This window comes from Lagenorhynchus albirostris, chromosome 6 (assembly GCF_949774975.1).
Source record: "Lagenorhynchus albirostris chromosome 6, mLagAlb1.1, whole genome shotgun sequence".
Classification (NCBI taxonomy): Eukaryota; Metazoa; Chordata; class Mammalia; order Artiodactyla; family Delphinidae; genus Lagenorhynchus; species Lagenorhynchus albirostris.
In genome coordinates this window covers 37,153,387-37,178,674 of record NC_083100.1, presented here as the reverse complement: position 1 = coordinate 37,178,674, position 25,288 = coordinate 37,153,387, and the positions used below count along the sequence as shown (strand labels likewise).

Here is a 25,288-nt window from a genome sequence, read left to right as displayed (position 1 = left end):
TTGCTTATTGTGAATATTCATAAATGCATAATGATAACATTTCCTGAATGCTAAATCATGCTAATAACCCCTATCAAGTAGAGGAAAGATCTTTATGTCTTAGAACAATCAACAGATTATTTAAACCTGAGAGCTTTACATCATATTAGATTAAGTTGTGTATGTTAAAATTCTCCAAACAGCAAGTATAAAGATACTGCCTTATACATAAAAGAGGCATTGAGAGCTTCCCTGGTGGCGCAGTGGTTGAGAGTCCGCCTGCCGATGCAGGGAACACGGGTTCGTGACCCGGTCCGGGAGGATCCCACGTGCCGCGGAGCGGCTGGGCCTGTGAGCCATGGCTGCTGAGCCTGAGCTTCCGGAGCCTGTGCTCCGCAACGGGAGAGGCCACAACAGTGACAGGCCCGCATACCGCAAAAAAAAAAAAAAAAAAAAAGAGGCATTGATATTTTAACCCATTTATTGTTATGTAAAACAAATTTATTGGACATTTTAGAATTAGTGTTTTTTCCTTTCACCAAATTGAGAAAGCAAGTAGGCAGATTTTTTTTTTTTTTGTCTTTGAAGAGGCATGACTATTCAGATTTTGCTGGGAAAGATATTTTCCATCTAAAAATGCTTGCATATACCGGTTGGTGATACATGGATATTTTTTTATGACATAGTAAGTTTTCAGAATTTATTTGAGGTCTCTCTTACATACGTAGAATGATTGAGGTGCAAATCTACATGGAAGCAGAGGAATTAACCAAATGGTGTTAGAAGGTGGTTTCTAACCATTGGAACACAAGCTTTTTGTGGACAGACCGGAGCTCCCTACCTAAGCCCAAAACAGGGGAGCCACCTGGTGGACAATGTGAGAACTTCATTTTCTGGGGGTAGTTATAAATGCATAGACCATGTGCAATCCCTGCTTTTTTACTTTTAAGTTTAGGTAGATTTACTTATATATTTAAATTAGTATGCTTTACATGTTTAATTGCTGGGTAACTTTCCCACTTCATACAAATAACAGGCTCTGATATAAGGAGAAGGAACCATGAAGATCAAGTGAGAACAACAATCAGTCCAAGAAGTAGAGGCTTTTATTCCATTTCATGTTTTGTCTTTTTGCTTTCACAATTCATTGTTCAGCTTAACCGTGTTTCCACATAGAAAATGGTTTTTATAAATACTTTCAGCTCCCCTCCAGCTACTTTACTTCCTATCTCTCTCTTCGCCTGCGCTGCCAAACTTCTTAACAAGGTTGTTTACACTTGCTGTGTGTACTTCCTTACCTCCCATGCACCCCTTAGCCAACTTTACTCTGTCTTCTTCCCCTGACACTCCATTAAATTGTTCTCATCAGAGTCACCAGTCACCTTCTCGTCACAAAATCTTGTGGATGTGTTTCAGCTTTTATCTCCCTTGACTACTTGGGAACGTTCTTCATGGCTGATCACTCCCTCCTTCTGGCATCACCGGTTCCCTGGATTTGGGGGACATCCTCTGGCCATTCCTGGCCTTCTTACATCTCTGGCTTTTTCTTCTCAGCGGTTTTTGCAGGTTACCCCTCCTCTACTCTTCTATGAAATTCTGGTGTTTCTTAGGGTTCTAGCCTAGGCTCTCTTCTCTTACTCCATCCTCTCTTTCTGCGTCATCCTGTTCATGCTAATGGTTTCTATTGCCCCTCTATGCTGTTGAATCCCACATGTATATCTTTGGTCCAAGTGTGTCTTCCTATCCCTGAATGACCTCCACTCCCCACACATCCCTCCCAGGGACCCACCCGGCATTGCACTCTGGGGGTCTCTCAGCCACAGCGAGGCCAGCGTGTCTCAAACTGTGCTCATCTCCACCTACATCTCCTGCCTGCCCTCCACGACACCTCTGCTATCCCTACTTGAATGAACGAATGACAACTCAGAGCAATCCAAGCAAGAATCCTGGGGTTATCCTTGATTTTTTTCCCCTAAACCTCCATCTCTAAGCAATTACCAAGTATCGCTGGGTCAGCCTCCTAAATATCTCCCTAAGAGATCTCCATCCCCGTAGCTATGGCCTTAGTTATTTATCCTCTGGTTAGTGAAAAATCTTTCCTTCTCCATATACCCTTGCCCCCCTCTGAAGCACAGCAGCTTGATGACCTTTCTAAACGTAAGTCTGGTCATGGCCATTCTGTGCACTTAAAGCCCTTCCAACGTTTCCCATGGCTCGTCCTGCAAACTTCTTAACTTCGCCTGTGGAGCCCTTTGTGACCTCCTCCCATCCAGCTTGGCCTCTCATCACCTTCCTCTTTCAGGCACAACCCCAGACACACCGAACTTTTCCCTCAGTGGTACCAGTTAGGCTGCCATGCTGAGCAGTTATGCAGGCCTTCCCTTCTGCTGTCACCCCCGCTCCCCGGGAGCCTTTGTTCACACACTGCATTGGGCACTTCACCGCAGGTGCCAGGCCTTCAGGGTACCTTTTCTGATGTGGAGCCTTCTCCTGTCCCTCCCGCCTTATCAAGGTTAGGATCTTTGCCACGTGTTTTCCACAGCACCCTGTTCTTCCCCTAACATGACACTTTCACTGCTTCTTTGTCTCTTTCCCACGAGACAGTCTCTCTTACTTAAAATAATGAGGTAATGAATTTTAACACAGCCCTTTTAAATCGAGCCCTAATTAATAAATGATAGACATTGGGTATATAAGGTGAACTCAGAGAACATCTCATCCAGTCCTCTTGTTTAATAGAAAAGGAAACAGGAGTTAATGATAGTCCCAAGGTCACACAGCCAATTCATAATTTGTTAATTGTCTTTGCACTACAGACATCAGCCACAATCCCTGTCCTTTGTATCTATTTGACGGATTCTGGTTTTCTCTACAAGAAGCTTAGAAAGCCTTAGCTGGGATGAAAGCATGGTTTAAACTCTGTTTTGGTAGACTTTGGTGTTTTTTTTTGCCTGAGTTACAGGGAACAGGGACTCATTTAGGCTTTTTTCAGGTGAGACTATAAATGACAACGCAAGCAATGCATCTCCTGGGAAGAAGGGAAGCCACAGACTCACAGAACCTCCGGCTAGAAGATCATGACAGATCAAGGAGGCTTTAAGGCACTGTGTTATCTTTTCCTCTCTCAGGAGCAAGAATTCAGAATTTTCCCTCTAGTGCTGTAGCCTTAGTTCAGCTCTCTGCTCTCTCTTTCTTCCCTCTGTTTCCTAGCATCTCTTTCTGTGAGCAACTAAGGCTTTTCGAATTTCCCAGGCTCACTTTCATCTGATTGGTTTGACTAATTGGTGTCATTGCTGCCTGGAGTCATAGGTCACTGGCCCCCATTGAGTGGCCGCTCTTGGGCCAGTGTGATGCTTGGTTTAACCAGTTGTGGCTGGGGAGATGGGTTTTTAAAGCACAGAGCAAAGCCGTCCCAGCTCAAGGTCAGCCTGACACCGTTTTCTTTAGCAGGGGTCTGTGGACTTGGACAGGGTCATGCAAGGCTTGGCAAATGGTGTTCATGGGGATAATTTAAAGTTCCTCTAAAAATTTTTGGTTTGCCTAGCTAAGGCCTAAAAAACTACCAGCTACTGAAATATTGGAATTGAAGTTTCTGATAGTCTGATTTTCACAGTCATCTATTCTGGAAAGAAATCTGAGGCCTGCCTTGGAAGAGCAGCCTGACATTCACAAAATTGAATGGGCTTGGTGAATGTATGGTGAGTTTTTCCAGGCGTATATATTTATAAAGTTGATTTAAAAAGAAGAATATAAGAGTGATGGTATTTGACAGTCAGAAGAAATGTTTTGACAAGTGTATGTGATGATTTCGTGGTGCGTATTCCGCTAAGTGTACAGGAGTGAAGCTGAGGTAATAAATGTATGTCTTTCAAGGAAGTGGTACTTATTGCTGTGAACTTGCTGTTGAGTTTTCATGTGCACTCACCTGTCATTCGTGATTTTGCTCTAACCCACATTGCTGGATCATTATTTCCAAAGATGCTAGGAACGTGGGAAACTTGAATGGATTCTGGACTTTTAGAAAAGCTGTAAAAGTTGTTTTGGGACATTTGGGCAATTTAATATGCACCGCAATCAGATGAAATTACTGAATAAACGTCAGCTTTGTTGGGGGCAATGATAGTGGAGTGGTTACGTAGCATGTCCTTATTTTCATGATATGCCTACTGAGGTATTCAGGATGATGTATACACAGACAGATGGATAGCAGTAGATAAGTTGATTAAGCCAACATGACACAATATGGAAACTTGGATGCTATTATTTTAACTTTTGAGCAGCATAATTTTAAAAACAAACATATAAAGCATGAGGAAAATGTGTGGCTAATAGTTTGGTGTTGTGGATGGCTTGAGTTTGAGATCTGAAACTTGAGCGAGTCTCACATTAGGGAAAGCAGGTCTTGACATTTTCTTGGAGTAACAGTAGTCTAGTATTTTACCAAATGCCCTACTGGATTTGGGCCACCAACAGTGAGTACCTCATTAATGACTAAATCTCTAAACAGTCACTGTGGAGGGAGCTGAGTTGGCTGCTGCTTGATTTAACTGCTAATAAAAGTAGCCCATTTCATTTAATAGCTGCCTTACCCTCATTAAAAAAAAAAAAAAAAGGTGGAGAGTACAAGGCAGTTGCCCCTTTGACAATGCCTTGTTAATAGCTGTTTGGCCATTGAAACCGACACTGAAACTAGAAGTCACGCCAGTGTAAATGGGTGCCTATAGAGCCACTGGGTAGGCTAGTTCTGCACATGCCATGATGCACTCCTAAAGGGGACAGTTTCAGTCTTTTTAAAAGCATTATGATTTGGCAGAGAATAAAGAATAAACGTCCTTGGTGAAAGGACACGTCTAGACCAGATGCAGTACGTCTGTCATTGGGCTGCAGGGAATGCTGTGCGCATAGAAGACAGTATGAACGGAGCCCCTGGAGTTGTGCAACACAGGGCCAGATGTCACAAGAAACCACTTGCTTACTGAAAGTCTCAGCGCTGCGGCCATTAAGCAGCTGAAGCCATTTTGTGATCAGTTCACCCTGATGTTGGACCTTGGTTATTGCATCTACACTCTTATTCTGGCATTTTTGCAGATTTATTTTTTGGGTGAATCAAGTAGCCAATAATTTAGGCAATGCAATCAGTAATTTCTTAAAGTGAAACCTTACCAAGTAACTTCCAGAATGGATTTTTTAAAATATCCTTCTAATATTAGTAACTAGTAACTAATATTAGTAACTATCCCTGTAGCCTTTGTCTGCTCTGGGGTTTGAGGCATCCTACATCCTTCAAGCCATTGTAAATAATCTTTTTGAAATGGAAATAGCACGAGTTGGTGAAGCAGAGGTTTTTATAGGAGCTTGTTCTGCGTGTGGCTTGTGGCACTCAAGATAGTTGTATGAAGTTGGATTTCAGGGTCATTCATTACACAGGGAAAGTTACTTTGAGATGCTAGAACTTTTAAACAATATATTTTTTGTGATGATGACCATCTACTACCAAAGTTTCATCTGAAGTGCAATTAGTTACCGTTGTCACCTTGCTAAAGGTTGATATCACTCTTCTGTCCTTTCTTATTAGATCTGTTGACATAGAGGCAGATGATCACGATAATGGGGAAGGAAAGAGCAGAGAGGGGGGAAATCAACAGGCAGTGACTTATTGTTTTATTGAATGGCTCTTTTGTCAAAATGCCTGCAAGAGAATTCTCAGGATACCAGTATCACCACACACACCTCAATTCACAAAGCTTTCTGCAGTTGAATCATATTTTTAGAATTTAGCTCGGGGTTTTCTATTATTCAGCTCACTGGTGCTGAAGCAATTTTGTTGACATTTTCTGTAAGTGGATTAGGTTCACAGTCATTTGCCCAAAGCAGATAGATGGCTTCTTAAACAGAGTACCCTGGCAGAAATCTCTCTTATGGTATCTTCAGAAATATAACAGTCCTGTCACAAAAGATAATGTTTGTCATTAATTTCTTTTGGTGACAGATGATTTCAGTTCATTTTCAGTTTCTCATCTGGCCTAAATGAAACAGCTGTTTAAAACTTTTTATTCCAATAGTGAGCAATGCTTCTGTGTTTTACACTGAACAGTGTTGTAACTTCTAAATTACAAATAAGAAAGTAGACTTTTGGAGGGGGGAAGATTACATGTTCTGGGGTTTCCCAAGGAAAGTTCCCACATCAATGCAATTGTTACTCTTTTTATTTTAAACATTATGAGATTTTTCATAGGGTTAACGGGTGATCAATCCTGAATTTTATTCTCAGCAATGGTTTATTCCCCCTGACTTTACCAACTTGTCTTTTTTAAGCTTCAAAGTGCTTATGTTTCCTCACAATTTAGAAGGTAAAATACAGTAGATATCTATAACATTACTGATACATATATCTAATGTTACTGATAGTGAAACACTGCATTTACTGAAAGCTTTAAATTTTCAGTTTATAAAATGATAGTAATAGCTAATAATCATTAGCGTTTACCATGTGTGCCAGCCGTTGTTCTATATGGTTCACACGTATTATCTCTCTTAATCTTGCTTTTAAACCTAGAGATGGGTACAATTATCATGGTCATTTTATAGGTGAGGAAACGGAGGCATTGCATGACCTTGCCCAAGGTCAAAAAGCTAACACTTGGTGGATTTGAACCCAAGTAGTCTGATTGTGCAGGTCATACTATATGTTCACCTGTAGAATAGCAGTATGGTTACAGTTCAAAGCCTCTAGGCCAAATTGTTATTGTATGACAGAAATGTGGAATCCTTAGAATCAGATATATTCCTTCATCACTCCTGGGGTTCTGGTTCTGCTCTCAACTTGTGTGTACCATCCTGGGCAGCCATCTTATGTGGGTGACTTTTAGGGTTCATGAGTACTGCAAGGAGAATCAGTATCCTGGGGATCTGAGAACTAACTGATGAGTTTTTACGTTGTAGCATTCTTCAGAAAGGTTTGACATAAGTACACTACCATGTGTAAAATAGATAGCTAGTGGGAACCTGCTGTATAGCACAGGGAGCTCAGCTTGGTGCTCTGTGATGACCTAGATGGGTGGGATGAGGGGGTGGGAGGGAGGTCCAAGAGGGAGGGGATATATGTATACATATAGCTGCTTCACTTCATTGTACAGCAGAAACTAACACACCATTGTAAAGCAGTTATACTCCAAAAAAAAAAAAAAAGTTCAGCTGGTACTTGTAATGGATTGATTCACTTATAATCTTCTTTTTTGGATCTGATCTACAAGCGCTTATGATGAGGTCTTTAAAATGAAAACCAGTCATCTTCTCCACACTTTCCCTAATCATGAATCTTCTATCATTGCTTTTGTATTGCAGTTTTCTGAAAAGTTGGCTCAGATTAAAATTATTAAATTATTCCAAACTCTGTACCCATATTGAAGGCAAAGGTCAGACATCAAAGTATGAGCACAAAAGTAGTATTTATGTGAGTCTATCAAAGCATTTTTGAGGGTCTATCAAAGCATTTTTCTTTTTAAAACCAAGTAAGTCTTAAGCTATTTTTTTCTTCTCTGCATTTCTAAGACCTATTAGATGACATGAGCGATATAGCATGTAATGCACCTAAACACAAAGAAAAATAATGCAGTGAAGAAAAAGCATCTGTTGGTCTCGGAAGCAGGCGTTACTAGTTATTTCCTTCACACTTATTTTCTGTGTGAGCTTGAGCAATGTATTTATTTAGCTGTCTTGAGTCCATTTCTTCATCTATATATTTATGAAAACATTATAGCTGTACTTCAAAAATTTGAAATAATTACTAAGAACTCTTACTTAGCAGAACAAAATGATACTGTCACTAAATTAAACTTTATTGAGTATTTTCCACTTTCAGTGGTTTTTCCCAAGTATAAATTTCAAGGAAACAAAGTAAATTCTAAGTAAATAAAATATGAGGAAAAATGGGATATATTAGACTATTTTGGTACTACGTCATAGAGGCAGTATCCTTCCAGAACACTCTCCCATACTCTCTATATCTGTATCTGTAAGACTGTAGAAGGATTGAGGACTCAAGGTGAGCATCAAAAGATCCTTACATCGTATTTCACTGATTGTAAGATGAAGAAGCTTCTCCATCTTTCAAATTGTTGTTCCGTTGTCGCTTTTATGAGGAAGCCTTGACTCATCCCCTAGAATACCCATTCTCACAGCATCACAGTCCTTTCCTTTAAGCACACAGCACAACTTGCGATTAGACATAACTTTCTTTTTGTGATTTTTTTTTATTTTTGCCTGTGTCCCTCACTAGACTTAAGTTTTATGTGGGCAGGAGGGGATCTGTGCTCACCGTGTTATCCCCAGAGTCTAGCCTGATGGTTCTTAATGGGCACAGTACTGACCCCTAGAGGGTGTTTTGGAACATTGTAGAGGTGACTTGGGGGGATTCTCCTGCCATTTAGTGGGACTGGCCAGGAATGCTGGCCGTCCTGCACTGTGCAGGATGGTGCAACATAATGAAGAACTGCCCTATGTCCTGCAAGACTTTCTCAAGTCCTGCTTGACTACACCCTCTAAAATACAAATCAGAGTACTTTTGTAAATGATGTTTATTTAACAAGAAGTTATGTGAGAGGCCCAGTACATGAGGAAAAGGTAGTTACTGAGAGGGAAGCCTAAATGAATAAAGACATTGTTTCCAAATTATTGAATAATGTATTTCCTCTGGGTATTCTGTCCACCTGATTGTATAATTGCTATACAGTAATACTGGAACAAACTGAAGTGAGATATTCGTTTTAATATGATACTTTATTATTGATAATCCATGATAAGCATCCCACAGTATCCTGCGAAGTAGAAGCTGATATTGTCAACCACAAGGAAAATGCCCTTTGAGCTACTTTTGAAGATTTGGCAAATTTGGTGGGGTGTATGGACTTTACTTACTTCCTCACTTGTGGGATTATCAGACTTTTTCTCCGTGGTGAGACTCTGTACTCATCTTGACATATTATCCCTATCTTAATTAAGGTTATTTCCTTCCTTCTTTTATTGTATGTAAATAAGTCTGGTCAGTTGCCATTATTTGTTTTTATACTAGTGTCTTTGTAGTACATCTGCATTGTCATTTTCCTGTATCTTGTGTGTGTGGAAAGGCATCTGATCTTATCTCTCTTAAATTTAAATGAATTCATATTAAGTAAGTACAGGCATTTGTCTACTTCATTATGGTTTCTTGTGTGCCTGCCTGGGCATTTACATATTGAAATACATATTATTTTATTTTAAATGACCATTCTTATTTCTCCTTATATTATAGCTAGGATACTACATTTACTTAATTTTTAATAATGTATATAGCTAGGTTATATTATTTATGACTTTAATTTTAGAATAATAAAGGAAGCCTTACAAAATATTTGTTTTAAAGGATCTTGGTTTTGATAGGGTTGACAACCACAGGTGAAGACAAAGTCTGGCATATGGTAGATGTTTAATAAATATTTGCTTGATGTATTGATAGGTGAATAAGACAAAAATGAAGACCCAAGTCCTAACTGATAGCTAACAAAGACCACCAGTATTCCTAAATCAAAGAGAAAAAGCAGTTCATATATCCATAGCTTAGAACAGGATACAATAGGGACAATAAGTGGGAATTGGAGACATTAAATTCCATACTTCTTTTTTTTTTTTTTTTTTTTTTGCGGTACACGGGCCTCTCACCGCCGTGGCCTCTCCCGCTGTGGAGCACAGGCTCCGGACGCACAGTCCCAGAGGCCATGGCTCACGGGCCCAGCCGCTCCGCGGCACATGGGATCCTCCCAGACCAGGGCACGAACCCGTGTCCCCTGCATCAGCAGGCGAACTCTCAACCACTGCGCCACCAGGGAAGCCCCTATACTTCTTTTTATGATCTGGTCAACAAAAGCATCTCAATGCAATAGGTTTTATTGATGAATTCAGGTGTTACCCATCAATACTACCTGTCATCAGCACTCTTGTTACTTGATTATTATTAATTTTGTATTATTATTATATTATTATTTTTTCAGCTTTATTGAGATATAATTGACATATAACATTATGTAAACTTAAGGTGTTCAGGGTGATGATTTGATATATGTATATATTATGAGATGGTTACCGCAATAAGGCTAGTTAACAAATCCATTACCTCATGTAGTTACGTTTTTTTTGATGGTGAGAACTTTTAAGATCTACTCTCTTAGCAACTTTCAAGTATACAAAACAGTATTGTTAACTATAGTCACCATGCTGTATATTAGATCTCCAGAACTTATTCATCTTGTTACTGGAAGCTTGTACCCATTTACCACCTTCACCCATTTCCCCCGACCCCCCAGCCCCTGGCAACTACCAACCTACTCTGTTTCTATTAATTTGGTTTTTTGAGATTCCACATATAGTCTTTCTCTGTGTGCTTGTCTCACTTAGTATAATGCCCTCAAAATTTATCTATGTTGTTGAAAATGGTAGGATTAACTTCTTTCTCATGGCTGAATAATATTCCATTTTACACACACACACACATATATGTATATAAAATCTCCATATATATATATTACATCTTCTTTATCCATTCATTAGTTTGGTGGACACTGAGATTATTTCCATGTTTTGGCTATTGTAAATAATGCTGCATTAAACATGGGGGTGCAGGTCTCTCTTTGAGATCCTAATTTCATTTCCTTTGGATATATTCCCAGAAGTGGAATTGCTGGATCATATAGTAGCTCTATTTTTAATTTGGGGGGAACCTCCACACTCTTTTTGTATATGACCGTACCAATTTACTTTACCACCAACAGTGTGCAAGGGTTCCCTTTTCTCCACATCATTGCCAATGCTTATTACCTCTTGTCTTTTTGGTAAAACCCATTCTAACAGGGGTGAGGTGATATTTCATTGTGGTTTTGATGTTGGTAGGTATTGAGCACCTTTTCATGTACCTGTTGTCCATTTGTATATCTTCTTTGGAAAAATGTCTATTCGTATCTTTGCCAATTTTTTAGTCAGATTGTTTTTTACTATTGAGTTATATATTTTGAGTTAGTACATGCATATTGAGTTCCTTATGTATTTTAGATATTAACCTCTTATCAGATATACGGTTTGCAAATATTTTCTCCAGTTCCATAGGTTGCCTTTTCATCTCCTTCTTTGTTTCTTTTGCTGTGAAGAAGCTTTTTAGTTTGTTGTAGTCCCACTTGTTTATTTTTGCTTTTTTTTTGCTTGTGCTTTTGGTGTTATATTAAAAAAATCATTGCCAAGATCAATGTCAAGTTTTTTTTCCTATTTTTTTGCTAGTAATTTTATTATTTCAGGTTTTACATTTAAGTCTTTAATCCATTTTGAGTTAATTTTTGTGAATGGTGTAATATAAGGCTGCAATTTATTCTTTTGTATGTGAATACCCAGTTTTCCTAGCACGATTTATTGAAAAGACTATCTTTTCCCCATTGAATATTCTTGGCTCCTTTGTCAAATATTAGTTGACCATATATGTATGTGTTTATTTCTAGTCTCTCAGTTTTGTTCCATTGGTCTACATGTCTGTTTCTACTCCAGTTATCATACTGTTTTGATTAGTTTTGTAATATAGTTTGAAATCAGGATGTATGATGCCTCCAACTTTGTTCTTCTCTCTCAGGATTGCTTTGGCAATCTGGGGTCTTTTGTTGTTCCATAAGAATTTTAGGATTGTTTTTCTTTTCTTGTGAAAAATGCCATTGGAGTTTTGATAGGGATTGCACTGAATCTATGGATGGCTTTGGGTAGTATGAACATCTTAATAATATTAATTCTTCTGATCCATGAACATGGGATATCTTCCCGTTTATTTGTGTTTAATTTCTTTCATCAGTGCCTTGTAATTTTCAGTGTACAGATCTCTCACCTCCTATGTTAAATTTATTCCTAAATATTTTATTATTTTTGGTGCTAATATAAATGGGATTGTTTTATTTATTTCTTTTTCTGATAGTTTGTTATTAGTGTATAGAAACACAACTGATTTTTTTTGTATGTTGATTTTTTATCCTACAACTTTACTGAATTCATTTATTAGTTCTATTACTGAATTCATTTATTAGTTCTATTAATTCATTTATTAGTTCTATTATCAGTTTTTTTTGATGGAGTCTTTAGAGTTTTCTATATATAAGATTGGGTCATCATTTTACTTCTTCCTGTCCAGTTTGGATATCTTTTATTTATTTTTCTTGCCTAATTCCTCTGGCTAGGACTTCCAGTACTATGCTGAATAGAAATAGTGAGAGTGGGCACTCTTATGGCACTCTTGTCTTGTTCCTGATCTTAGAGGAAAAGCTTTCAACCTTTCACTGTCGAGTGTGGTGTTACCTGTGGGCTTGTCATATATGTCCTTTTTTATGTTGGGGTACATTCCTTATATACTCACTTTGTTGAGAGTTTTTATCATAAAAAGATGTTGAATTTTGTCAAATGCTTTTTATGCAACTATTGAAATGATCATACAATTTTTATATTTTATTCTGTTAAAGTGATGCAATTATATTATTATTAGTGATTAGTATTTAAATACTATTAAACTACTTTATTTACATATAGTATTATACACACACACACACACACAGGGACACAATAATGGTCTCCTCTATATTAAAAACTATTTTTAAAAAACATGGTTAATACAAAGGCTTTCTGCTTAAGATGCAGTTAATTACCATTTTGAAGTAAATAGGGTCCTTCATTCTGTCAACACTCAAGTCAGTCAAGATTTCCTGATGAGAAAGGTATTGTAACAAAGCAGGATGTTATTTGAGAAAGACTTGTGGAAAAAGAAAATCTTATTTGTCAGGTCTTAAAACGTATGCTTTCAAATTTAACTTTCAAACATAATTTTCATTATGTTGAATTTTAATAGAGTATGACTTCATATTTTTTTAGAGCCTTTTCTATGGCTGTGCTTATTAAACATGTCATTCTGCTTTATTCTGTAATGTTGTGTGGTCTTGTTGGCATTGAATTATTCTTAAAATTTCTTTGAAGTATCTTCTACATTTTGTAAATTATTCTTCCTTCAGATCTAGATTCTCAGATATTAAAAATATTTACTTATATTCTCTTTCCATAATCTTCAGAGATATCTGATTAATTGGAGTTTCTGACCAATACTAAAATGTATCAGTCATAAAACTAACTTAAAAAACTTAACTTTATAAAGGGTATAAAATCTAATGGCTCAGGTAAACATGTCCAATGTAATTCACTTTTTGTTCCTATAAAAATGAAATAGTTTAATTGCATTATGTGATAAAGATTTGAAAGGTAGTGTCTTTTCCTTTGTTTTGAGTTCAGAGTTTCAGGAGAAGAGTAACATAAGAAGCTCCAATAAGTCAGTACTCTTAGACCAGAACTGCTCTACAACTATTCATCCATATTTCTTGAAAGTTCATAGAGTAAAAATTCAACTTCTTAAGTGGTGAGTAGAATGCAGTTGAAATATTTGGTGGACAAGGTCTTGAAAAATAATAAATCTGAGTTTTAATAACTTTAGGCAATGAGAACTTCTATTTTTGTGCAGTTGAGGTATTTTGTACATAATTTCCCTAATGGCTACATCTTTGTGCCCGTAACTCTTGCTAACATGTTGTATACATTCCCTACAAAACTAGGCTTTCATTCTGGAGAGCAAGGATCCCAGGCCATCTTTGCATCGTTTTACCCAATATTCCAGTAATCTAACATCAAGAGAAATGTATCTGTCATGACATCAACACATTTTTGATTTGCTATTTTAATTTCTCAAATGAAGGACATTGTAATAGTTGTTTCTACCTCTTTGGAGCAAAACATTTACCCCCTTTAGATAATACAGAGATTCCCCAAAAGCATGCTTTTTGAACTGTTAATACGGTGGTAGTACACAGCTCACCACAACATGGTCATGTCCACCAAATGGAGCTGGAGCAAATAAAGCGGTGCTAATACCACCATGCTGTCTGTGGCGGACTTTTGTTGCAGTATTATCCAGGGGTGGCTCTAGCTGTGGGTGTGGACGCTCATATGGGACGAATTTCAGGGGAATCAGTCAGCCGTTGAGTGTGTGCTGAAAAATACCCATACACGCCTGCCCGGTGACAGAGCTGCATTTGTTTATACGCGTAGTTGTATATATGTGAGGGCCTTTCCATTCCCAGAGTCTCAATTAGCTGCTTTAAATATTTGTGGTGTACTCTGAGACAACCCACACATTTCCTTCACACGTGACAAGGACACTAGTTATGATGTTTGACCACTCTTTCATACACTAATATCACAAGGGATAGGGCAGTTCATGGGAAAAATGGGTATTTTAAGAGCCATGGATGTCAATGTCTTTTGGAAGTTACTCTGCCAGATTGTAGCCAACACTATTTTCAAACTATAGAAGGAAACTGCATTTCTTAGTAAGAACAGGAATAACACAAATTCTAAATGTCTTTTGATAGATTATAAAATATAGTTATTAAATAACTTACAAATATATAACTAATAGATAACTCACATTTAGAATTCTAGCCCCTTTTATGGTTTTGATATAATGAGATAATATGTGCAAATTGGTTTACATTTAGTATATTAAGTGTTCAAAGTGTTAGCCTCTGTTTAGTGTTGTGATAGCATATTATTGTCAGTAATAATTTATGAGTAATAATAAGAATTGTGGTGGTATGGTAGTATATCAGTCCCATTTACAATCTCATTGCATCCGATATTTCTTGATTTCTAGATGATTTATTTTAATTGCAGTTTAATGACGTTGGAAGGATTTGGTTATGAATGCTTAATGTCTCCTTTAAAAAAAATTCATTAATCATTACTAATTTTTAGGTTCAAAAATCTCTGTAGTGGGCTTCCCTGGTGGCGCAGTGGTTGAGAGTCCGCCTGCCGATGCAGGGGACACGGGTTCGTGCCCCGGTCCGGGAGGATCCCACATGCCGCGGAGCGGCTGGGCCTGTGTTACCTTTTAAATGTGTTGGGATTTCCATGGACTGTGGCATTTGGAAGTCAAATAGCTGTGGAGGCTGAATTGGTAGTCATTGCTGTTGATACTTTTGATAATCCTGTTGTCCCATCAGCATAAGTCTGCCTGAAATGCTTTCTATTACTCTTACTTTTCTTTGGATTAAAGCAGTCCTTCTCATGTTTTTCCCCCTGAAGCATCCCTAGTACCAGAGGAGAGAAACTAAAAATTCCCATGAGATTGCTCGTATATTGAAATGTTGGCAACAGCTTGACATTTCTTTCAAGTTGAGTATTCGGTGGTCAAATTGTCCATTAATTTTACATTCCAGGCCGTAACAATCCCAGATTTATTTTCCCAGGAGATGTTACAATTTATATACCACCAAGTAAAATGAATTCTCTTGGGCTTCTCTCCTTTCTGCCTCTCTTCCAAGACCTCTGTTTGAGGAGAATTTCTGAGCATATTCTTTAGAAATGCCCTGTTATATTACTCCTTAAATGCATACTACACACCAATACCTTTAAGTGGCTTAGCTGATCTGAGTACCTAATAGGTCTTGTGGGAAATGATACACAGGACAGAGGCGTTTTGAGGGAGGAGATGTGGTATAAGCTGGCTAGTTAGGAGGATTTTGAGAGGGAGTGTAACAGAGTAGAGAGAGGGATGCTAGTTGGTCAGTGGAAATCACTGCAAGCATGGTGGGAAAAAGTCAGCCCGGAAAAGGAATGCCAAGATGGGGTTGTTAACAATAAACTTCACCCTCTTTACAATTTTGCCTAGAATGAGTCTTTTCTGCTTCTGCTAACTTAATCCATAAGACTCAAGGAGTTTAACCACAGAACAGAAAGATGACCTCTATGCCTCCTTCTTAAAAAAAATATTGAAAACAACATTTTTACATCAGTGTTTCAATGGAAACTCTTCATAATTTAGTCTTTCATTTTTTCTTCTTCTGTTAGTTAATAGCTTAATCTCTTTTCCAATTTTTTTTCTGCCTGTATCCTGCAGCCAGGGCGTGTTGTCCCCTGGTTATCAGGAGATGATGTCCTTTGTTTTTGTGCACTGGCACAAACTGTCTTCTCCAATTGGCCTTTGTTTCCTAGAGAGACTGACTTCTATTTGCCAGAACTGACACAGTCTGACATTTAGGCCTGGATGCCACCTCTCAGAACCGATGAGATGATATTCTGGCTGATTAATTAGATACGTTTTATAACCTGCTGCAGGAAAAGTGACGTGAGAGCATTATTCATTAGTAGTATCAAGCCTTATATTTTTGCATGTTTTACTCCTCTCTTGCAATTAGGGAAGATGCCAATTTTGCTATTTTTGTGCTTTAAGAATGCCTGATGAAAATTTTAACACTAAAAGAAAAGGGAGCACTTAAAAGTAATACTCTGAAAATGAGTGTGGGTATGATCTGTTTATTAATACAGTTTTTTTAAAGGAATCTTTGTGCTTGTAAAAGCAGTAGCAATATACATATCTCTGTAAAAACAGACTCTTGTAGATGCATTTTAAACAAGTTAGTAAAATTTATATTAAAATATGCACACTATCAAGATACTTCTTTTAGTAATAGAGTATGTTAATTGCTTTTCATATCACCTTAGAGCATAGTTTACTTGTGATTATTTAAATCACAAATAGCTTTTCTTTCTTTCTTTGAAAACATCTTTATTGGAGTATAATTGCTTTACAATGGTGTGTTAGTTTCTGCTTTATAACAAAGTGAATCAGTTATACATATACATATGTCCCCATACCTCTTCCCTCCTGTGTCTCCGTCCCTCCCACCCTCCCTATCCCACCCCTCTAGCTGGTCACAAAGCACTGAGCTGATCTCCCTGTGCTATGCGGCTGCTTCCCACTAGCTATCTATTTTACGTTTGGTAGTGTATATAAGTCCATGCCACTCCCAGCTTTGTCCCAGCTTACCCTTCCCCCTCCCTGTATCCTCAAGTCCATTCTGTAGTAGGTCAGTGTCTTTATTCTTGCCCCTACGTTCTTCATGACCATTTTTTATTTTTTTTTTTAGATTCCACGTATGTGTGTTAGCATACGGTATTTGTTTTTCTCTTTCTGACTTACTTCACTCTGTGTGACACACTCTAGGTCCATCCACCTTACTACAAATAACTCAATTTCATTTCTTTTTATGGCTGAGTAATATTCCATTGTATATATGTGCCACATCTTCTTTAACCATTCATCTGTTGATGGACACTTAGGTTGCTTTCATGTCCTGGCTATTGTAAATAGAGCTGCAATGAACATTGTGGTACATGACTCTTTTTGAATTATGGTTTTCTCAGGGTATATGCCCAGTAGTGGGATTGCTGGGTCATATGGTAGTTCTATTTGTAGCTTTTAAACCAACCTCCATACTGTTCTCCACAGTGGCTGTATCAATTTACATTCCCACCAACAGGGCAAGAGGGTTCCCTTTTCTCCACACCCTCTCCAGCATTTATTGTTTCTAGATTTTTTGATGATGGCCATTCTGACTGGTGTGAGATGATATCGCATTGTAGTTTTGATTTGCATTTCTCTAATGATTAATGATGTTGAGCATTCTTTCATGTGTTTGTTGGCAGTCTGTATATCTTCTTTGGAGAAATGTCTGTTTAGGTCTTCTGCCCATTTTTGGATTGGGTTGTTTGTTTTTTGGATATTGAGCTGCATGAGCTGCTTGTAAATTTTGGAGATTAATCCTTTGTCAGTTGCTTCGTTTGCAAATATTTTCTCCCATTCTGGGGGTTATCTTTTCATCTTGTTTATGGTTTCCTTTGCTGTGCAAAAGCTTTTAAGTTTCATTAGGTCCCATTTGTTTATTTTTATTTCCAACAAATAGCTTTTCAACATTTTTTGTAATCTTTAAAACTGTGAGGAAGATGGAAGAATATTTTCATCATTTTTACAGGAGATAAAATGGCCCAGGGGGAAATTGTTGGAGCTAAAAGCAAAACTAAGATACTCTGACTTTTGTCCCTGCCAACGAATGTTGGTGCATCTTATCTTCCTGACTCTGTAGATCTCATCTCTGAGTTCTGTCCGACTGTGCCACCTGGTTAATGATTGTCTTTTTATCCGTGTTGTTTCCATGGGTGACAATGACCGGGAGGCTTTACTGTGCTTTGCTGAGCGTTCACAGTTTGCCTTGAAGGGATGCCACATCATGTAGTGGTTAAGACTACAGATTCTGGAGCCAACTGCTGGACTTTATTTCAACCCCAGCTCCATCACTTAGCAGCTGTGTGAGTCTGGGAAGGAGGATCACTCTGGACCTCTGTTTTCATCGTAAACTTAAAGTAAGAAAAGAGCCTATGTTGTGGGGATGTTGTGACAAATAATGAACCTCTGTAAAGTATGAAGAAGAATGCCTGCAGAGAGTGAGCACTTTCTATGCTGTATTATTACCATTATCACTTCAGAATTGCATGTTTCAAAGTCGATGTGACTTTTTTTTTTTTTTTTTTTTTTTGCGGTTCGCGGGCCTCTCACTGTTGTGGCCTCTCCCGTTGCGGAGCACAGGCTCCGGACGCGCAGGCTCAGCGGCCGTGGCTCACGGGCCCAGCCGCTCCGCGGCATGTGGGATCTTCCCGGACCGGGGCACGAACCCGTGTTCCCTGCATCGGCAGGCGGACTCTCGACCACTGCGCCACCTGGGAAGCCTGGATGTGACTTTTTTTAACGTCCAGAGGGGACTCATTATGCCTATACTCCCCAAGTTCTGCTTGTGTCATGCATATTTTTCTCTTAGAAAGTCCATCTCTATCTGAAAGAGTGTTCATTCTCTAGTCTCTAGTTTTAGTCTAAATTATAAACATGGTGTGTGGAACAGGGCACTGAACCGCGAGGCAGAAGACCTGGACTTAAGTCCCAGCTCAGTCATTAACCAGCTGTGACCTTGGGTCAGTCATGTCACCTCATCAGACTCAGCTTCTTTTCTCCTCATGAGAAGGCTAAACTATACAACTTCCAAGTTTACTTCTAAAATCCCAATCCATGATTGAGGTACTTGGAGGTAAGTTCACCTTAACAAAAGTATTAGGCCAAGTTGTACTTATTCATCCCATATATTTAAAGGCTGTTGTTTGAAGGATTTTATGACCTAAGATAGAATTGGCAAGTGCTTGTACAGATTTTGAGGAAAGAAATATTCCAAGGCATTTTTAATGCAATGCATTTTTAATTTTAGGGTCCTCATGCATCCTAAAGTAAAAGCTTTCATCAAATTAAAGAGATCAAACAGTGTATGATGAAGTACCTCGCATAAAATAGGTGACTTACCGTTTCTCGAAGTCTCTGCTTTGTAGAGGAACTCTCCAGCAGCTCGTGTAACCTCCAGTTTCAAGGTCACACTCTCAGGCATTGTCATGAGAATGGAGGGGAGAGGCGGAACTCCTTTCTCTTTTGTCTGTACACACCGGAAACATGTTCTGGCTTCCCCACACTTACTCCTTCAGCCCCTTGGGCTAGTGTCAGCATATACACTTGATAATTACAACAATGACCTAAAATAAGAAAAAAAATAATTGGAAAAGATCTTTCTCAGACTCTGATATAACTGACAACTGATGATTTCCTGTGATCCTCGTTTGCTTTTTTGTTTTGATTGACACACTAAGCCTCTGGAGCCTCTCTCCATCAGCCAGATGGGAACATTGTCCTCAGGATAATAGAAAAGAACATGGGTAAATAGGAACTTATCAAAAGGCAGGCTGTAGCGATGACCCAATATACTACAAACAGCTTACCAAGCATAAGGGTGTGTGGTTTACTTTACAGAGATTTGCTTTGTAAGCTCTTTTACACTGAGAAGATGATTTAATTTTCAGTTCTTTGAGGAAGAGCTTCTTCCCTTGTTTTCTCCCAAGCCTAGGAATGCTGGGCTGGGTGGGTTAGGAGTTACAGCAGTGTGCAGTCTCGAACCCTGGTGATGGAAGGGCTGATTGTCCTTGGTACATTCAGATAAGGGTCCCCAGACGGTGTTCCCTCCTACAGGAAATCTCCAGAGGCTCCCAGCAACTACAGAGACAATGGGGAAGGCTCAGGTTGAGGTCCTTGACTTAAAGAGCAAAGACCCTCACTAATGCAAGGAAAGGATGTTGGAAAAGTGGGCTCTCCAGTCTGAGTCTGTTTCCTCACTGAGCAACAGCATGAAGGATATAGAGTGATGTCACTTAGGATCTGCCTGGCCCATAACATTCTTCTTTGGTGTCTATTTCTGCCTGTTTGTAGGGCCAAGGAGATCTGTTGAAGAATGCCAAGAATGAAGCTATAGAGAACATGAAGCAGATCCAGCTGGCGTGCTTGTCTTGTGGCCTTAGTAAAGCCCCCAGCAGTGGTGCCGAGGCCAAGAGCAAGCGCAGCCTGGAGGCCATAGAGGAGAAGGAGAGCAGCGAGGACAATGGGAAGCTGTGACCCTGAGTGGCAGCCACGCCTTCACCCAGGCTTCCTGCCAAGGACTCTGGTTTTTCCTTCTGGTTTTCTTTCTTTAAGCTTTTTAGAAGTTCACAGAAAGATGCCCTCTCTGGGGTATTGGACATAAACAGATATTTTCACAATGTCAGTATTTTAACATAGTTAATTTATCTAAGTTAAAATCTTTAGTAGCAGTGTTTTAAAATTCTGAGATGTGTGTACACACTCACGTATGGATGTGGGCGGAAGTGTGTGTATGTGTGTGTGTGTGTGAGAGAGCAAGCGAGAGACAGAGATAGAGAGAGAGAGACAGAGAGGGAGAGAGAGAGAGAGAGAGAGCAAAAGAGAAGGACTGAGAGAGGTGGGGACGGGAGAGAGAGATTGAGATGCTGTTGAAATCTATTCTGTGTTGCATTATTCATTTAGTAACTTATTACTTTATCATTTTGGGACAAATTTGTTCATCTGAAATTCTAAAGAGCAATTCACTATAACCTGTTGCTGTGTTTAATTTTACTTCTCTACCTTTATCATTTAATTTGGAAATCGTAACACAGCTTATAATTGAAGGAAGCCAAATTTATCATGCATAGATGTTTTAATAGATTAAATATAGATTAGACAAATTCCTAAGAATCACAGTAGAAATAAAAGTGAATGAAGGATAAACAACTGATCAGAATTTCTGGGAAGATCAGCAAAGTCTTCAGTTAGTGAACTCTTTAAAATATTTATTAAATAAAATCAATTTTTAGAAAGTTTTCTGTAGTTGTTTACTTTTCAGTGGAAAAGTTGATCTTAAGTGAATTTATACCCACTTATGTGGTACTCTGAAACACCATGAAAACTCTGTTGAAATTAGGATTTTGATGTGACAACGATATTCAGTTATGAAATTTCAAGGTTGTGATTTATAGGAAGGTTTCATTCTTCCTAACTGGGAATCTTAGCATTCATTTTCTATTACACACATGGGCAGCTAGGAGGTCTTGACTTTCATTGCATTTAATTGAGCACTAAATTTAAATTTAAAGACATTGTTCAAACAATATCATATCATCACCTTGAGCTGATATAAATTCTGTGGGTCAGATAACACTGTGATGATTTAAGGACTAACCGATTACAAAGTATCTGTGATATAATTTTAACACATGCAGAAAAACATACACACAAAAGAAGCAAATGACTAATTAGGGTACATTTATAATTGCATCCAGATCATTTTTACCCTAATATCTTCAGAAAGTACTTGAGTGTAATATGTTTGTTACCTCCAACAGAACTAAATGTTCTATGGTTATGAAAATATATCTATTTAAAACATTGCTTTTATTTTGAAAAGCTTCTTAATTAATTTGGTTAACAAATATGCTAATTTGGGGGAACCTAGGGAAGATCATTGTTGAAATTTTGCAAATATAAACATCTTCTATAGCAACTGTGTTAAGTTATTTCTGACTTCTTAACACTATTATGTTCATGTTGCACATTACTGAGAGAGTAAAGATATGAAACAACACTTTTATTGTTCTCTTTTATTGTGAATTAATTGAAAAAGGAATGATAATGAAAATGAGTTACTATATAAAAAATATCTTACAGGGTATGATATTTCCATGGACCAGATATGATGATATTTCTCCCTAGGTTTAAAACTGGGCGCTTGGGAAGACACATGAGCTCATTTGAAGGTAGGTTTCCAGTGGTACTACAATAGCCTGAAAAAATGTCTTTACCCTCCATTATACTTACCCTTCACAGTGGAAGGAATAGTGGAATGCAGATATCTAAGACCCTTATGATGAAAACGAGGTGATATAGACAGAAACAAAACCCTCCTTGCATTAGCCAGTTGGTTGGTTTCACCTGTGGACCTCTTCACCTCCCTGAGTACCATGTGGAGAAATTCATGTCTTTACAGAGAGGTGGGAAGAGAAGCTAAAGGGTGGCAAACTTTCAAAGAATATTCATTCATGTCTTTACTTGAGGGTCAAATCCAATCCTTGAGAGCGGCTTCTCTAGTTTATTCCATTTGTCCTGGGGCTCCACGCACACTTAGGCTCTAGTACCCAAATATTCTTGAGAACATGATATGATTCCACCTCATCTAATGCTGCTTCTGGTGTCAGCGACTCTCTGCTCCACTGCGCTGGGTATCCTTCGTAGGTAGGGATTGAGGTGTGGGGCAGAGAGGAGCTTTAGATTCTGAGAGTAGAGAAGTTGCCAGGGAAGAGGTCTTACCTCCTGATGGAATAGCAAAAACAAACATACAACCTTTTTTCATTATTATATTCTACAAGTGTCTGGTTTTTTTCCAAACTTGAACTTCTCTAGAAAAAGCCCCCTTCTCTCCACTTAGCTTTTGGTGATGCTAGGAAGGCAGAGTGGTAGATATTCATTCTATTTTTGTTTATTAATTTTTACATTACCCAGGGAATTTGAGGCGGTGATGGTAGGCATTATCACTGATATTTTGTAGGTGAGAAAGCCAAAGGCCTCTGATATAGTAAGTGGAAGAACTGATTTTGAATTCTGGTCTGTCCAAATTTTGTGCAAGAGTATTTATTCAATGATTTTGATTTTTAATTTAATTCTCAAAACTTTAAACTAAATTATTAACTCTTTCCGTTACAACCACAAATAAAAAAACTTCATCCTATTTTCTTATAATAAAATATTAATGATCAATATAAAAATGTGAAAATAGAAAAATATATAAAAAATAAAGATCTCCCGCTATTACATTTAGATTTATACCTCTTAGACCCTGTTTAGCATTTCTTTATACATATAAATGTGCTTTCATTTTTAACAAAAAATGAGATCATATTATATAAACTGCTTTGTAACAGGCTTTTTACAACAATAAAAACAATACATCGTGGAGATCTTTTTATGTCAATAATATATATATGTACACTGGAGCTCTCAGCCTTTGAATTGAATCTAGTCCATAAATGACATATTTTATTTGGTCACTGAATTTTTTCAAAAAATTCTAAACAATAGACAACTTTTAAACATGAGGAGATTTCACATAAAAACTTCAATTTTCTACTTCTTTTAAAATATTAGGTATAGGGCTTCCCTGGTGGCGCAGTGGTTGAGAGTCCAACTGCCGATGCAGGGGATGTGGGTTCGTGCCCCGGTCTGGGAAGATCCCACATGCCGCGGAGCGGCTGGGCCCGTGAAGCCATGGCCGCTGAGCCTGCGCATCTGGAGCCTGTGCTCCACAGTGGGAGAGGCCACAGCAGTGACAGGCCCGCGTACAGCAAAAAATAAATAAATAAAATATTAGGTATACTGACAACACTAGACCCTCCCCCACTTCTTACTTGGTATCAATTGATTTGAGTTGCCCTCTTCAAAAGGCGCATGTGCTATCCAGTTTGCCAAAGAGCCTCTTTACTCATTTATGTTACATCTTGCCCCTGTGGACATCTTAGGTGGTTATCCTTGATCCAAATCATTATTTATAATTTTGACATAGTGTCTTTCTATATGGATTATCATGACATATTTAACCCATCTCCTATTGCTAGACTTATATTTCCTAACTTCTTGTTATATAAGCATTGCAGTGATGAAAATCCACTTTTGCAAAACTTCCATATCCCAAAGTCTTTAGGATGAATTTCTAGAAGTGGAATAATTGGTCAAAGAATAGATATATTTTTTAGGGATTCTGTGATACATTGCCATATAGTCTCTGGAAAACTTGTCCAATTTAATTTCCTACCATAAGTTTATGAAAGTTCTGAAATCTTGGCTAATACTAAATTTAATTTTTTTTTAATTTTCATCTTTGCCAATCTACTAGGTTAAATTTCTTATTTCTCTTTATCTTTATTCTCTAGTGAGATTGAACACATGTTAATATGTTCATTGACTATAAATAATCTCATAGAGATTGCCTTTGTTTTCTGATCATTTTTGGGTGGGGTGGTAAATTTTTATCTTTTGTTATTTATTTTTAAGAGGCATTTACTTAAGAATCTTAACGCTGTGTTTGTCATGTGTGTTGCTAATGTCTTTTGATGTATAGATCCCTAATTTAGTCTAAGTTATTTTTTTTTCCCTTTATGGTTAGTGTTAAGACATCTTTGCCCTGGATGTTCATGAAGATATTCTCTTATATTACCTGCTAGTAGCTTTTTTTTTTACTTTTCACATTTAACTTTACAAGTCCCCTAAAATTGATTTTTGTGTATAGCATAAGGTATAGTCCCAATTCCATCTTTTCCCAGCATGGATAATCAGTTAGCCCAGTCCATTTATTGTAAAGACTGTCCTTTGTCCAAGACTCTACAGTGCCACCCTTCTGAAAAATGAAGCACCCATGTATGTGTGTGTGTCTCTTTATGGAATCTCTATTCAGTTCCATTGGTCTATGTCTGTCCTGGCAATATTACTGTACTGTCTTCATTGCTATAGTTTTATAATTATTATTATTTTTTCACATCTTTATTGGAGTATAATTGCTTTACAATGGTGTGTTAGTTTCTGCTTTATAACAAAGTCAATCAGTTATACATATACATATGTTCCCATATCTCTTCCCTCTTGCGTCTCCCTCCCTCCCACGCTCCCTACCCCACTCCACTAGGTGGTCACAAAGCACCGAGCAGATCTCCCTGTGCTATGCGGCTGCTTCCCACTAGCTATTTTATGTTTGGTAGTGTATATATGTCCATATCACTCTCTCACTTTGTCACAACTTATCCTTACCCCTCCCCATATCCTCAAGTCCATTCTCTAGTAGGTCTGTGTTTTTATTCACGTCTTACCCCTAGGTTCTTCATGACATTTTTTTTTCTTAGATTCTATATATATGTGTTAGCATATGGTATTTCTCTTTCTCCTTCTGACTTAACTTCGCTCTGTATGCCAGACTCT

General features: G+C 38.1%; 1 protein-coding gene across 2 annotated transcripts in view; it reads left to right on the top strand.

The window, feature by feature from the left end:
* The window catches only part of PLCL1 (phospholipase C like 1 (inactive)), a 393,008-nt gene extending 371,097 nt beyond the window's left edge, over positions 1–21,911 (top strand). For both annotated transcript variants that reach the window (XM_060152382.1, XM_060152383.1), the window contains one exon: positions 20,207–21,911. In XM_060152382.1, coding sequence (XP_060008365.1) covers positions 20,207–20,389 — 183 coding nt within the window. In that variant the 3' untranslated portion in view covers positions 20,390–21,911. The remainder of the gene's footprint in view (positions 1–20,206) is intronic.
* Positions 21,912–25,288: the final 3,377 nt, after the last annotated feature.